Consider the following 16597-nt stretch of genomic DNA (forward strand, 5'->3'; position numbering starts at 1 on the left):
GATTTATAAGAAAACTTTTTAAAATATTTTATAAGTTATATGTTTGTGTGTCTGTGTTTGTCCCTCCAACATCGCTTGACAACCAATGGTGGCGTGTTTACGTCCCCGTAACTTAGCGGTTCGGCAAAAGAGACCGAAATAATAAGTACTAGGCTTACAAAGAATAAGTCCTGGGGTCGATTTACTCGACTAAAAGGCGGTGCTCCAGCATGGCCGCAGTCAAATGACTGAAACAAGTAAAAGAGTAAAGAGTAAGTTAGTTAAAAGTAGTTAAAGGTGACGACATCTATTCAGCAGTATTTTTGCAAGCTCTCTAAGGCTGTTGAAGTTTTAGTTGATGTTCAGCTTGAGTATTTGTAAGTCAATGTTTACAGGAAAAGAGTGTACAGGGAGGATATTTCTAGTGATTTGCTATTCTGGGAAGAAAATATTAGATGAAGCGTAATTGTCCAGTGTTGTAAGTATTTAGGAGGTGAGTCGTAGTAAAAATGATGACGGAAGGACAGAAAGCTGAGTGGGGTGGATTAGGGTGGGAGGGTTATGAAAGAAAAGAAACAGCATGTTTACAGGTTGAAGATGTTGGTAATAAATCTTTACCATTCTGTCAAATAACCTGAATTTCATCTATGATGTTAGTGTGTATCAAAGCAGCATTGTCCTGTAGATGTAGTACTGTAGAATGTAATTTTTCTCTGTATGACAATGTGGGTCTTATCTGTTTTTTTAACTTAGTCTGGAGGAAAGATAATACCTTTGACCTTTCTCAGAGCCTTTGAAACTGGTGGGAGGGAGCGAAGACGGAAGATATTTTTAGATTGAACCCCAGTACAAAAGCTTACAACAGAGTGGACTTCAGTAAAGATACCCAGGGGCGATGTGGAGGTACTAAACTGGGTGCTGGGTTAAGTCTTTCACTCAGGTAGATCATTTACTATTGTACCTGACTGTAGCAAGGTTAAGACAAAGCTTTAAGCAAAATGAAAGCAATGCATGAGAGATAGTATATATAAATGGCAATACCCCAGCATGGCCACAGTCCTTGGACTGAAACTTAAAGGAGAGAAAAAGAAAAGTAATATATATAGCGAGAGAGAGTGTGTATGTAGTAATAGTGAGATAGATTGATGGTGACAGAAAATAGGAGATTTGTAGATCTAAAAGCTGAGTTATTTTTCATAGCAAATAATATTTTTTCATTATTAATTATGGATAACATTCTGTTTGGGATACAGATTTCAAAAGTCATCATCATTTAATGCCAGTTGTCCATGCTGGCATGGATTGGACTATGAAATTCATTTTTCTTAAAGATACACTATTTCAGAGCCTTTTGGGGCTAAACACACATACATAGCCACATACACTTGCATTTATAGTTGTTATATATATATATTATACTCCAGCTTTGTAACAGAGTGTCCATGATCTGCGGAACTGCTACTAATCCTAGAAGGTATCAAATCTATCTGGCAGTGTTCTGCTTACATCACTAATTTTCCAGGAAAATAAGCATAACATTTTCACACCCACTTGAAATCAACAGAGAAAGCTCTAACATGGAAAACATTTAATTAGAAAATGTAGATACTTAAATGGTTAACTTCTTTCTTCAAGCTTGCCTGAGATAAGTAAATGTTAATAACACTGATTTCTAACATAGGCACAAGCTAGTCATTTTAAGAGAGAGAGGTATAGTTTTTTTGACTCCCAACTCTTTACTGCTGTTATACTTTATGTGCCCGCTGAACATTTACCTCAATGGAATTTGAACTTAGAAACTTAGAATATAAAAGGGCAGCAACTAAATGCTACGTGAGATTTTATCAGTGTCTTTACATAGCCTTATTGTAGTTATTAAAAAAGACATTAGTCATTTTATATGAGTATCTGACCCTTGGGTTTCGTTTCAAACTTGTTAAATTTGGTTGTTATTCATCGAAACTGGCCTTGTTGAGATATTATGTTTAGTTCTAAATCACATGGGAAGTCACAATTCAATTAGATTCCGTATTTCATTATTTTTCATTTTACTTTTTTCATTTACTTTTTTTACATTATTTTTATTTACTTTTATAAATTAATCAACATATTTAATATTGTTAGTATTAATGATTATTGCTAAACTATTAAACTTTCAACTAGACCTAGCATTCTATAAAAATACATCAACCTGTCTCACAACAAAATATTTACGCATTGTAAATATTGGAGAATTCAATCATAGACAAGACACCACTTTACTCTTTATGAATACTTTGATGTGTCTGACATTATTAGTGTTAAGAAATGTGAAATTGTTATTCTTAAACCAGGTACTTCACATTGTGTGTGTGTGTACCTTGACATATTTAGCACCACTAATGTTATGAATATTGAAGTGTTATATGTTAGATATCTCACTCTTTATGAACACATGAAACATATCTGAAAGTTTAAGGATATATTTATCCATTTCATTATCTGCTTATATGTTGTTGTTGTTGGCACTCCGTCACTTACGACGTTGAGGGTTCCAGTTGATCTGATCAACGGGACAACCTGCTCGTGAAATTAACGTGCAAGTGGCTGAGCACTCCACAGACACGTGTACCCTTAACGTAGTTCTCGGGGATATTCAGCGTGACACAGTGTGACAAGGCTGACCTTTTGAATTACAGGCACAACAGAAACAGGGAGTAAGAGTGAGAGAAGGTTGTGGTGAAAGAGTACAGCAGGGTTCGCCACCATCCCCTGCCGGAGTCTCATGGAGCTTTAGGTGTTTTCGCTCAATAAACACTCACAACACCCGGTCTGGGAATCGAAACCGCGATTCTATGACCACGAGCCCGCTGACCTAACCACTGGGCCATTGCGCCTCCACTGCTTATATGACAAAACAGGGAAATGGAAATTTTTTTACTTATTCTCTATTACACATGTGCCATTTGCTAATAGGAATTACAAAGATTTACATGTTGGATAGACATGTAAGGAATTTCTGATTAGAAATTTGTCAGATCAAGAAAAATCTTTTTTAGGAATAAGCAGATGTGCTTCAAGAGGGAACAGCTGGGATTTACCCTAACTATCTATATTTTATATGTACATTTCTCTCTCTCTCTCTCACTCTCTCTCTCTCTCTCTCTCTCTCTCTCTCTCTCTCTCTCTATCTATCTATCTATCTATCTATCTATCTATCTATATGTATATATATATATAGTTGCAGGAGTGGCTGTGTGGTAAGAAGCTTGCTTCCCAACCACATAGTTCCAGGTTCAGTCTCACTGCATGACACCTTGGGCAAGCATCCTCTTTTATAGCCTTGGGCTGACCCAAGCATTGTGAGTGAATTTGGTAGATGGAAACTGAAAGAAGCCCATCATATGTATATATATGTATTTGTGTGTCTGTGTTTGTCCCCCCCACCATTGCTTGACAACCAATGTTGGTGTGTTTATGTCCCCGTAACTTAACAGTTTGGCAAAAAAGACTAGGTTTACAAAGAATAATTCCTGGGGTTGATTTGTTCAGCTAAAGGCGGTGCTCCAGCATGGCTGCAGTCAAATGACTGAAGCAAGTAAAAAAAAATAAAAGATTAAAAGAATATATTTTTATTTATTAGACTCGAGTTCATGATAAGAAGAGTGGCGCCGAAAAAGACAAAGTTTCAGCATTCATTGTTGAACGAAGTTTTGGTGGAGTGACATCGTAAGTTATTCTTTACTCCATACTTGTGGACGTTCTTACTATTAGCATTATTTTACTAGATATGCTGATGTTGTTCTCTGATTAACTTGAAACATTGTTTATCAATTATTCTGAGATGTATGTATGTGTGTGTGTGTCTGCATATATGTATATGTGTGTGTGTGTGTGTCTGTGTATGTATATATGCATATATATATATGTGTGTGTGTATATATATATGTGTGTGTATGTATATACATATGTGTGTATATGTATATATATATGTGTGTATGTGTATATATGTGTGTGTGTATGTAAATATGTTAGTTCTGTGCATGTATGCATTATTGTTGGCATTGCATGTCTTTACTTGTGACTGTGAGAAAAATAATGATATGCTGTTTACATTATTGACATTACGATGTTATGGTCAATTGTTCTGAAAAACAGATAAACGTTGGTATACAACAACAATGAAATGATCAATCTGAAATACAATAACAATAATAGGCCACTATATGTAGTAGTAGTAGTAGTAGTAGTAGTAGAAGCAGGAGCAGCAATAGTAGTAAAAGAAAAGGATACTGCAGCTAAATAACAATCCAGTAGATATATTTTGTTGATATCTAGCAGATCATCCAGAAAGAGAGAGAGAGAGAGAGAGTGTATGTGTGTGTGTGTGTGTGTGTGTGTGTGTGTGTGTGTGTGTGACAGATTTGCAGTTAATATTTTAGTACCAGAAAAATTTCAACTGGTTCTTTTCACTTGAATTGCTTAAGTAGAAAGAACTGAAGAAGACATGGGAAGAAGTAGTGATGGTTTCTTTTTAGAATCTGATCCTCGCAAGGAACTGCAAGATGCTATGCTGGAGAAGGCTCATCCAAGCCATGGAAGGAAGCATGGAATAATAAATGTAAAATGATGATGATAGATGCATGCATTATGATGTGCTAACTTGGAATACAAAATGATATGCTAAGATTTCATATAACCAGTTTTGTACTAATTAATACTGAAAGTGAGTAACATCAATCAAACAAGGTTTACTGCATGAAACTTTTAGATTTGGTTTTGTAATACTAAATAATGCAAATAAGGTCCCTAGCTAGATATTATAAAATTTTAGTCTTGGTGGGATTTCAACTAAGAATGTCTACTGCCAGTGAATCTGATTTTTTATTACCCATGCAGGCTAACATAGAGGGGGCAATGCAATGTGATTGGGGTCACATACAATTGAATGATATAAAATTTTCATGTACAATGAAATCGAATGAATTGCAACACAATAAATTACAAGCAATAAATTACAAACAATAAACCACAAAGAATAAATCACAAACAATGAATAACAAACCACAAACAATAAATCACAAGATGAGGTGTTCAAAACAGGTATGCCCCAACCCCTTGAGCCCTGTCTTTAACACGAACTTACTGTTAGTCTCACAAGCGTGCTCACGCAGGGTCTTTCACTCCCAACATGTGTGCTACACGCATCCATCGTTTTTAAACTCACTATCGGACAAACACCTCCTTTCCATCCCCACCTTCCTTTTCAAGTGAAAAGTGAACATTTTCACGAGGGTGAGGTCGGAGACGGATCAGGCCTGTAATACCTTTGACCAATAGCACCTCTCCTTCTTCGCTTAACTTCTGTTTATTTTTCTTTATTCTTAGCCTCAATCTTTGATTTATTGCCTTTAAATTTCCCTTCACTTTCTCCACTACTACTTCTTTATTGTAGTGGTTCACCTGAGAAAAAAATGGGGATCAAAGCTTCCAATACAGCTGAAGTCTATTTTGACAATGTGAAGGTTCCTAAAGAGAATCTTTTAGGAGGTAAATAGAATTATTCTTATTTTTATTCATCCATTTCCATTTCACTACTCCATCATAACATGTGAATGAATTCATAACTTCTTATTTTTGTTTTGTTTTGTCAATTCTCCATACATTTATCTCATAAACAATCTACAATTAGAACCTTTAAGATCACTAGAAATGGTTTAACCTCTTGATTAGAATACTACTCACTTGTCTGTGATGGGGGCAGTTGCTACACACAAACTGTCTACATTGCATTCAAAAGGATGTCCTTAGCTAAATAGCAAATTCACTTAGCAATACACTACAGTGACTGGTCCATAAACATAGTCTTCTCTTTGTGTCTGTTCTATTGATACTATAATAGTCTCTGTTCCTATGAACTGTAGTTATATACAATCTTCCCAAAGCTCCAGTGATGCATCTATCCATCCTCAAACTGTGTCATGTTCTCAAGGACTAGCACTAACTACTTTTCCAGTCCCTTTTTTGTAGAGTGTTATTCTTCTAGATTCTCATCCTCCACATCAACTTACAGATGTCCAGGATGAACATTTAACCATATTAGTTTGACCATTGTCAGAGGTCCTATGAAGGTTATAGGGGGACTCTCTTCTTCCTAACTTAACCATAACAATAAGGTATAGTCAGTCTTACATTCTGATGTTTTTCTTTTACCATTGCCATAGTACTCAAATCTGGATCTTTGTTTTCACTATTGCTATGTTTGGGATAACAAACACTGTTCATTGCCTTCCTTCTCCTCTGACCTTCATTAAATTGCAATTAACATCTTGTAGAGTAAAATCAATTTGAGATAAGCCTTGAAAAAGATATTGTATTGAAAAGATATTGAGATAAATCTTGAAAAAGATATTGTATGTGGGACGTATCAACTATGTTGACCTGTTGCCTATGCTTGTTAGTATCTGTTAATAACATGCCACAATTCATTACCCAGTTTTTACTTTCTTTCCATCATGACACAGTCAAGATGACAGAAGATAGACAGCCCCTTGGTTTGGTTAGGGAATTTCTCTGATACTGATGTTACTGTAAGTACAGCTGAACTGCACAGTCATATCAGCTGGTGGTAGAAAGGTTATCTAGTGATAAAAGCTCAAAAGAAAATCTAAAGCAATAGAGTGAGGCTGGAAATAGTAACGTGTTGATGGAATCAATATTGGATGATATTAATATTGTGTTAGGGTGTGGAAACATGTGGAAGTCTTCTCTCTTAAAAATCTATTCAATGCTTGCTTACATGAAACAATATATGTAAATAAGCTGATGAAGTTAGTGGATCCAATGGTGTCACAGACTACAATATGATGATTATATCCAGCCTCGATAGAGGAAGTCTCTATGTAGTTGTCTCATCTGCTGAAACCAGTAGCAAAATCTCATATTGCATTTATTTGTCTTAAAGGAAGAAAGGACACATGTAGTTAATTGCCTGGAAAAGATTGTGCAGTGGCCACAGTTAGACTGCCTTTGATTATAAGTCTGCTTGTTCTGGACTGATAAAAGCCTTAACAAGAAAAACAACACTGAAGAAAAGTAACTACCGTGCTTCAACCAATCCATTTTGTTCACCTCCATTGTGGCCTCCAACAGAACCTATAGACTGGACAGTAAAAAAAAAAAAGTGCCATATATCCAGACTACCATACTGCATCAAGGTGTGGTGCTTAAAGCTTTTATGTAATTGCAAAATCCTTTGCTAGAAATAGCAGCCATATTTCTCTCAAATCACAACCTACTATTTTTTAAAAAGTGGTGGAAGAATAAATTGAAGAATTTAGTCTGAGATAAATTGTCTGAAATAATAGGATGATCATGGCTATAATGGCTTTAATCAGGATTCTTGGGGCTAAATGCCAAGAACCCTCACTGAATGTCAGGATGCATAATGTCCTTAACCAGACAAAAGCTAGAATATCCAGAATGGGGATTCTGTGGATCATATGCACATGTTAACCAGCTACATCTGCGCCATAAATCTGGTTCAGTTGAGCTGACCAAAGGAGTTTGGTGGGAGCTAAACAGCAGCAACTAAAAAATTCTCTCACACAATTATTCACTATATCATATTTTGTTCCATTTTCCCTCTCTTGTCACATCTAAACCAAAACAAGATTGAAATAATGAAAATCTTTCAAGTTGTAAAGTTGTTATGGGTATCATTACCATCACTGTTATCCTTATTAAAAATAATAATAAATGCGCCCTTTTAAAGCCTAGCCAGGCTCATGGGCCCGGTTTCCCGGTTTCTATGGCGTTTGTGTTCCCCAGCTGGACGGGACGCCAGTCCATTGCAGCGTTACTCATTTTTGCCAGCTGAGTGAACTGGACCAACGGGAAATGAAGTGATTTGTTCAAGAACACAACACGTCGCCTGGTCCAGGAATCGAAGCCACAATCTTACGATCATGATGCCGACACCCTAACCACTAAGCCACACACCTCCACTGTTATCCTTATTACCTTTCTCATTGTTGTCATTGGGTGGCAAATTGACAGTTGTTAGAGATTCAGATAGAATGCCTTGTGGTATTTGTTCCAGTCCTCTGCATTCTGAGTTCAGATCCTTCTGAGGCCAACTTTGCTTTCATCCTTTCAGGGTTAAGAAATAATGCATCAGTTAAGTGCTGGTGTTAATTTCTTGTGAAGGCCCATAACTCAGTGGTTAGAGCATTGGGCTCACTATCATGAGGTAGTGAGTTCAATTCCCCGACCAGGCTGTGTTGTGATCTTGAGCAAGACACTTTATTTCACATTGCTCAAGTTCACTCAGCTGTAGAAATGAGTTATGACGTCACTGGTGCCAAGCTGTGTCAGCCTTTGTCTTCTCCTTGGATAACATTGGTGGCATGGAGAGGGGAGGCTGGTATACATGGGTAACTGCTGATCTTCCATAAACAACCTTGCCTGAACTTGTGCTGTGGAGGGTAACTTTCTAGAAACGATCTCATGGTCATTCATGACCGAAGGGGTTCTTTACCCAATTTCTTGTTGGAATTGGCTGTGTGAGGAAGCCAAGAAAGAATATCATTACCATCACCACTACTATTATCAACATCACCTTCTTTAGTTTCATGGTATCTGACTTCACAACTTTCAATGTCTCCCTAATCTTCAGCAAAATTAATTCAATTATGAAGCTGAAATATTTATTTATTTATTCATTTATAGAAGCTGGTGAAGGTTTTAAAGTTGCCATGAATATATTAAACAATGGTCGTTTTGGAATGGCAGCCTGCCTCTCTGGCACAATGAAAACATGTATACAAGCAGCTGTAAGTAGGATTCTTTTATTCTTTTCCTGGTTTCAGCTATTGAATTGTGGGCATGTTGGGGCACTGTTATCAGGGGTTGTAGTTAATTATGCTGACTGCTACTAGTTTTCTATTGCATCTGGAGCATAAAGGGACATAACCAAATACCACAACGTTGTTTGTCCCATGCTCTAATCTTTTTTACCACATATGTCTTGAAATGACTATATTAATTCATCATTTGTTTCATAGTAATTGAATAATATTGTTAATGCTAATGACATTCTAACTGCATTTTAGGCTGCACATGCAAGTCAAAGAACACAATTTGGTCGTCGTATTGACAGTTTTGGAACCATTCAGGAGAAGCTAGCTAGAATGAGTATGTATCAGTATGTTACAGAGGTAAGTTTACAGTTTTGTTGCTTTCACTACTAAATGGCCAGTACAGTGCAGCTGTTATTATTAATGCAGTAACTTCATCCAGCCGTTTAGGAGTTTAGACTAATAAATCTTTAGCAGCATGTGTTTATCAGCATGTGTCTCAAGTATAATAATCTAAAGCCAGGTTTTTCCTTTTACCAGTCAATGGCTTATATGGTGTCTGCTAACATGGACCAGGGTTCTACAGAGTTCCAGATTGAAGCTGCTATCAGCAAGATTTATGCTTCGGTTAGTACTTTAGTTCTTTTTTCATTTTTTAAATTTATTTACAAGAAAGTGAGTGTTATTGATTGATTTGTTTTTTGTGGTTTAAAATGTTTGTAGCTGCTATACAAGCAAGAATTCTAGATCCTCTAAAAAAAAACATCAGTTGATTAATTGGTGAACTTCTATTTCCACTTTCTTTTCTATCACCACTTCAATGGTCCCTACTTCTCAGAACTATCAGAATTGTACCCAGCTCACTTGATACACCTTTTTTCATCTTTTATTCCTACTATATCTTACTCCACCAAACCCAACACTAAGCACTTTTATTCATAGTCCTTACTCAGAACTGCAACGTTTTGGGATTTCTCTCTTCTTCATGCTTTCCTCACCCCCACTGAACTGCAGAAGTTCTAGCTGAATATCAACTACATCAAACTCACCAGTCATGGAGAATAAGTGAAAGTTATGGGTACTGTTTTGCTTCTTGGAAATAAATGATAAAATATGAAAAAGCAAAGATAACTACTCCTGGTAGATGGAAAGACTGTTAGACCAAACAGTAGGTGTTAGCCATCTTCAAACTTCTGATCACAATTCAGTTTTTTTTTAATTCAAAATCCATTGACTGGTACTTAAAATGTTTCCTCCACAGTTCTGGCATCCAAAGTACTGATACTGAGACCATAAGGGCAAATTTTTCTGCAGGGCATTATATAGTTGGTGGATTTGATCTCTGTATCAATTTTGCTGTTACTTTGCAGGATATTGGAAAGGAATAACACTGCATGTATGAAAGTGGTACTCATATATGACTGTCATGCTATGTCAAGACAAAGAGACACAAACACACATTCACACACACATATATGGTAGAAGTCATACAACATACATACATGTATGCATACATCCATACATGAGTTTTTTTCAGTTTCTGTCCACCAAATCTACTCACAAAGCTTTGGTTGGTCTGGGGCTATAGCAGAAGTGCTGTACTGTGGGACTGAACCCCAAATCATTCAGTTGGGAAGCAACACCTGCACCTTAGTCATGTTAACTTATTGTTATTGGTGAGAGAAGACAGTGCAGTTTGGAAAGTATATCAGTATGAAAGAGATCAGCTATAAGAATACTATAAGAAATTTATGAATTCTTATATTCAGAGAAGCACTTTTTATTAGGATAATCTAGATAATCCTTAATAATACAAGGAAATTAGGTGCAGGCATGGCTGTGTGGTAAGAAGTTTGCTTCCCAACTACATGGTTCTGGGTTCAGTCCCACTGCATGACACCTTGGGCAAATGTCTTTCGCTATAGTGTTGGGCTGACTAAAGCCTTGTGAGTGGATTTGGTAGAAAGAAACTGAAAGAATCCTCTAAGTGTCTGTGTTTGTCCCCCACCACTGCTAGACAACTGGTGTTGGTGTGTTTACATCTCTTAGCAGTTCAGCAAGAGAGACTGATAGAATAAGTACAGGGGTTGATTCACTTACTAAAATGCTTCAAGGTGGTGCCCCAGCATGGCTGCCATCTAATGACTGAAACAAATAAAAGATAAGAAATGTATAAAGTCTATCTCATTAGCTTATTTTCTTTGTATACTATCTCTGGTGACAAAATGGGAATACAAATGTTTAGCTCCATAGTTTCTGAGATCAAACCGTAGAAGATATACTGTTTGCCTTTCATTGGTCCATGTATGGTGAAATAAATACCAGTAATATATTGAAATAGAATCAATCATTAAGGTGGCAAGCTGACAGAATCATTAGCATGTCAGCCAAAATACCCAGCAGCATTTCTTCTGGCTCTTTACATTCCAAGTTCAATCCCACTGTAGTTAGCTTTGCCCTTCATCCTTTTGACTGAGTCAGTGTAACTGACTTGCTCTCTCACCACCCTTAGAATTACTGGCATTGTATCAAAATTAGAAAGAATTATTAAAATACAATGTAATTAATCATTTTATGATTATAGATTATATTGATGATTGTGGGTTTTATCCGTAGAAATTTTACATGTCAGAATCACTCTTTTCTTTTTCTTGTTTAATTAGGAATCTGCCTGGTATTGTGCTGATGAGGCTGTACAGATCCTTGGTGGTATGGGTTATATGAAGGTAAAGACAACTTCCTTGACTTTTATTTTCATATTGCATTTGGTGAATAGTAGTATTGTTGGTTATAGGTTTCTAATGAGCTCATCACTACTTCACTGCATTTCTAAAAGTCAGAGTAACAACTCGAGTGGAACAAATACCATGCAAGTTATTTTTATTTGAAAGCACTACGTTTTTTGGTTTTCACTAATATACATCAATCTCTGTTGATGAAATCCAGTCACAAGGCTTTAGTTGGCCTGGAGCTGTAGTAGAAAGCACTCGCCCAAGGTGCCAGCAGTGGAACTGAACCTGAAACCATGAGGTTGGGATGCGAACTTCTTAATTGTACATGTCTGTATCTACACATACACACACGTCTGTATCTACACATACACACACACATGTCTGTATCTATACATACACACACAATCGTTTCCACAGTTGCCATCTGTGATCTGACTGTGGTGGCTACTGAAGACCTACTGTGCTTTTCTCTTTTACTGACCCCGTGAACAGAACAAAGGATAACTGCTTACAATATTCACTATAATTAATTTGTTACACTATCTTAATTGCATGTGTTTACTGAGGAATACAGCAAAATTCTTTTTGTGTTTATTGTGATTGAGTGATGTAAAGTATCAGTGGCCACATCATAGATGTATGATGAAACACTTTGATAGCTAATAATGATTTCAAATTTTGGCACAAGGCCAGCAATTTCAGGAATGGGTCAATTACATTGACCCCCCCCCACCTTCCCCCAGTGCTCAACTGGTACTTATTTTATCAATGCTGAAAGGATGAAATGTATAGTTGACCTTGGCAGAATTTGAACTCAGATCATAAAGACAGACAAAATGCCACTAAGCATTTTCCCCAGAAAGCTAACAATTCTGCCAGCTTGCTACCTTACTTTGATATCTAATAATATATATCATTATAGCAAAATTAATGATTTCTTTAATCTAAACACAAAGTTAGAAATTTAATGGGAATGTTATAATATTGATTATATTGATTCCACTACTCATTTTGTCTGTCACTAAGTTTGCTAATTCACCACCCTTATAACAATGTGTTTTATAACCGCAGTGACTTTACCAAAATGTAATTGTCCTCGTAGTTTCAAACACATCATCTCAGATCAAATCACCTGCCAAACAGTTATGACTCCAGAATATTGGTATCTTCATTCAGGCCACAAAAACGTTCCTTTTATATGTTGCCTGATGTACATAAGAGCCCCACAGCAATTTTACTTTATTAAACACTGTACTATTGCACTAAATATATACAATAATGAAGTGTTAATGCCACTGAGTCCTGTGTTGACGCCACTTAAAAAACACTCAAGCTGATGCCACATAAGAGTGTTTATGTGGTACCATGTTTAAAGCATCCAGCGCACACTATAAAGTGGTTGGCGTTAGGAAGGGCATCCAGCCATAGAAACCAAACCAAATCAGACTGGAATCTGGTGCAACTCTCCAGCTTACCAGCTTTGGTCAAACCATCCAACCCATGCCAGCATGGAAAATGGTCATTAAACAACGACGGCAACAACTTATTTATTTATTTATTTATTCTAAAACTTGACTTGAAAAAACTTCCACAGTGCAACATATTTCGATTTTACCAGAATTAAATTAAAATTAAATTAACCAAAAAATTAAGACTCCTTTTTCTTTTTTATCTTTTCATGCAGGAAGCTGAGTTGGAGAGGGTCATCAGAGACTTACGAATATTTAGAATATTTGAAGGAACCAATGATATTCTGCGATTATTTGTTGCCTTGACTGGAATTCAGGTGAATATGTTTATTTAAATAATGCTTCCTAATTTTCAACATTTAAATCTGGTGATAGTGAGGTCTGAAGATATCAGTGTGTGGAGACGTGGTATCTGGAGATATTTGGAGCTGGAAATATTCAAGAATAGAGATGCTGAAATCTAGAAACATGGGAATGTTTCTAGATTTGGTGATTCTGTCTGTTTAAATTTTTATCGTGTTTCAAGTCTTCCAATAAAGCCAATTATAAAGCAAGCCATTTTGTACATGTGTGTGTTACATGCATGCTTTTATTGTAAAGATTACATTGTGTTCAAACCCAAGTTAATGAAAGCATTTAATCAACAATTAGCTATTCCTAGTTGAAGTGTCTTTATACTCCGCTCAGAGAGTCTAGAGATATTTGAACCATGCATCCTGTGCCACATACTCTTATTTAAATAATAAACACAGTCTCTCGTATACTGAAGTGTGATGCTGCATTAAAAAGAAGTGATCAAGCTTAATTTTATATATATATATATATATATATCTAGAACTCTATTTTACACACTGGAGCGAAGACATGTTATGATACAGGTAGAGAAATTTGAAAAGACAACACAAATTCGGTTATTTCTCCAAATACAATGTTTATATACCCAAAATTTTATAACATTTTTCTGACATAATTTAAATATATACTTTAACCATGTAACACAAGCCTTCTGTAGTTTTTTCACTCTTGTTTATCTTTTATATATATATATATATATATATATATATATATATATAACATCACACAGCATAAGACAGAGGCTATTTTATGTATAGAAACATAATTAGTGTTGCTAGAAATCTTCCACGATGAGAAAAGGTCTACCTGATAATGGAAGCCACTATCAGTGAATTTAAGAGAGATTGGGCCATTACATACATTTCAGCCATTACACACAGAATCTATAACCTGAATCAGTGCCTAGATCCAAAGATAATGTTGACCAAGATGAACAGTGGGCTCTGGTCTAAAGCTGAGTACTGGGCTAACTTCTTCACTCACATTGGATCTCAGCAATGTAAGGCAATGAACCACATAATAATTCTGAAGTACCCTGTGAACCACCCAGCAAAGTGAACTGCTGAGCTATATAAAAACTGGTCATATTCAGCCAAAATATTTTACCTGTTTTATGTTTAAACTGACTAGATTTGGCATCTCACACCTAACATACAATGTCATTCTAAAAGTAAACAATCACCTCATAAAAATCTTGATGTGTGATTAATTTCAAAGCAATGAATAAATAAGCATTACATTTGACAGAATAATCTGAATGCAAAGGGTTAATGTCACAATGCAGCACTGCTGACAGTGTATGAACCATCCACTGTTTGCATAATAACCTGTTAACCCTTATTGACATGCCCATCTAATGTATGTTTTGGATTTAAACCCAAATAGGTGAGAAAAGCATGTAGGCAACTTTTCAAAACCAAAAGATTTCTTTGAAGCAATAAGAATGTGACAATTTCAGGTAAATGTGAAGAGTTAGTATTTGTAGAATTAGTAAAAAAGTGGATATTACAGAATTATTGATTGAAAAAGAGGTTATTGTTATAATGTGGGTGCTAATGAGAGTTTATTGTTGACTATTGGTAGGTAATTGAGATTTTATGTTTATATGTCTTTGTAGTGCCTGCCTTAATAAGTAAAGCTTATAACATAGGCAGTGTCTAACTCATTTGTCTAAAATCTCTTAGTTACCATTAATTCTTGACATTCCAGTATGCTGGTTCACATCTGAAGGAACTGCAGAAGGCTTTAAAGAATCCTACAGCTAACCTGGGTCTCATATTTGATGTTGGTGCTGTCCGAGCCAAAAGGTTTGTCTACTTAATTTGGATTATATTTGTTTTGTTTTAATTTGCTCCCTAAAAAAGATGAGAATTGTCTTGACCAGATACAAGACTAACTTTTGGAGAAAAAAAGAGATGATGTCAACTAAATCAAAACCAGTATATTATTAGTACTGACTGTCATCATCATTAAAGTCCATTTTCCACACTGGCATGGATTAGAGGTTTGGCCAGAACTGGTAAGCTGGAGAGCTGCACCAGGCTCCAGTCTGATTTGGCTTGGTTTCTATGGCTGGATGCCCTTCATAACACCAACCACTTGACAGTGTGTGCTGGGTGCTTTTAATGTGGTACCAGCACAGGACTCCTGCAGGCCAATCATCTTCCCCAGGGAGGGGCAGACTTAGTAATTATTTTATCAACCTTTAAAAGAATGAACTGAAAAAAAGTCAATATTAACAGGAACTGAACTCATGTACTTAAAGGCATTTAGTCTCTTTAATTTTAATTTCTGTCAAAAAAAAAAAAATGAATGTTTTATCAACCAGTTGTTATAGTAGCTTAGAGATGAAACGATGGTAAAATTTCATTTTGTTTATAATGATTATCTTTATGATTTGAATGAATGCAGGACCATCGCTAAGCCCCTGCGACCACTGCAGTCGCAGGGGGCCTCCGCAGTTGAGAGGCCCTGTGTTAAGATCAAAGTACATAGATGAGCCATCTATTTACTTTGGTTAAGATGTTAACTGAAAATTTCAAGCCAGCTGAGGGTAGAGATATGAGGGTGTACTGTAAATGAATTTAAAAGAAACGAAAAAAGTAAATGAAACAAGCTTTTCAATGAATTCCCTAAAGAGATAAAAGAAAAATGAAAGAAATCCAAAAACAATGAGAATAAGGACAACTTCAACAGAAAAGACAAGAAAAAGAAGCAATGATGATGAAAGGTGGGGGATGTATACTTATACATACATACGAACATACACAAACACACACATTCACACATACATATGCATACGTACACACATTCACACGACTGGCTTTTATCTGTTTCCGTCTAGCAAGTTCATTCACAAGGCTTTGGCCAGCTCAGAGAGAGAAAGAGAGAGAGAGAGAGATAGACATGTACCAAACACACACAGGCATCTCTTATTCTCTGTCTCTTTCTCTTTTCATTTCTCCTTCTTGCTCTCTCTCTCTCTCTCTCATATATATATATATATATATCATCATCATCATCATCATCATCGTTTAACGTCCGCTTTCCATGCTAGCATGGGTTGGACGATTTGACTGAGGACTGGTGAAACCGGATGGCAACACCAGGCTCCAGTCTGATTTGGCAGAGTTTCTACAGCTGGATGCCCTTCCTAACGCCAACCACTCAGAGAGTGTAGTGGGTGCTTTTACATGTCACCCGCACGACATATATGCATATATAT

The 16597-nt window shown here is 36.2% G+C and overlaps 1 protein-coding gene across 1 annotated transcript in view; it reads left to right on the top strand.

Moving 5' to 3' along the window:
* LOC106875659 (very long-chain specific acyl-CoA dehydrogenase, mitochondrial-like) overlaps nt 1-16597 on the top strand; it is a 50994-nt gene that overhangs the window by 23013 nt on the left and 11384 nt on the right. The window contains 9 exon segments of the mRNA XM_014923898.2: nt 516-537; nt 3574-3687; nt 5414-5508; nt 8689-8792; nt 9072-9176; nt 9357-9443; nt 11480-11542; nt 13233-13334; nt 15082-15179. Of these exon segments, the coding sequence (XP_014779384.1) occupies nt 516-537; nt 3574-3687; nt 5414-5508; nt 8689-8792; nt 9072-9176; nt 9357-9443; nt 11480-11542; nt 13233-13334; nt 15082-15179 (790 nt within the window).

The sequence above is a fragment of the Octopus bimaculoides genome, chromosome 3 (assembly GCF_001194135.2).
Source record: "Octopus bimaculoides isolate UCB-OBI-ISO-001 chromosome 3, ASM119413v2, whole genome shotgun sequence".
Classification (NCBI taxonomy): Eukaryota; Metazoa; Mollusca; class Cephalopoda; order Octopoda; family Octopodidae; genus Octopus; species Octopus bimaculoides.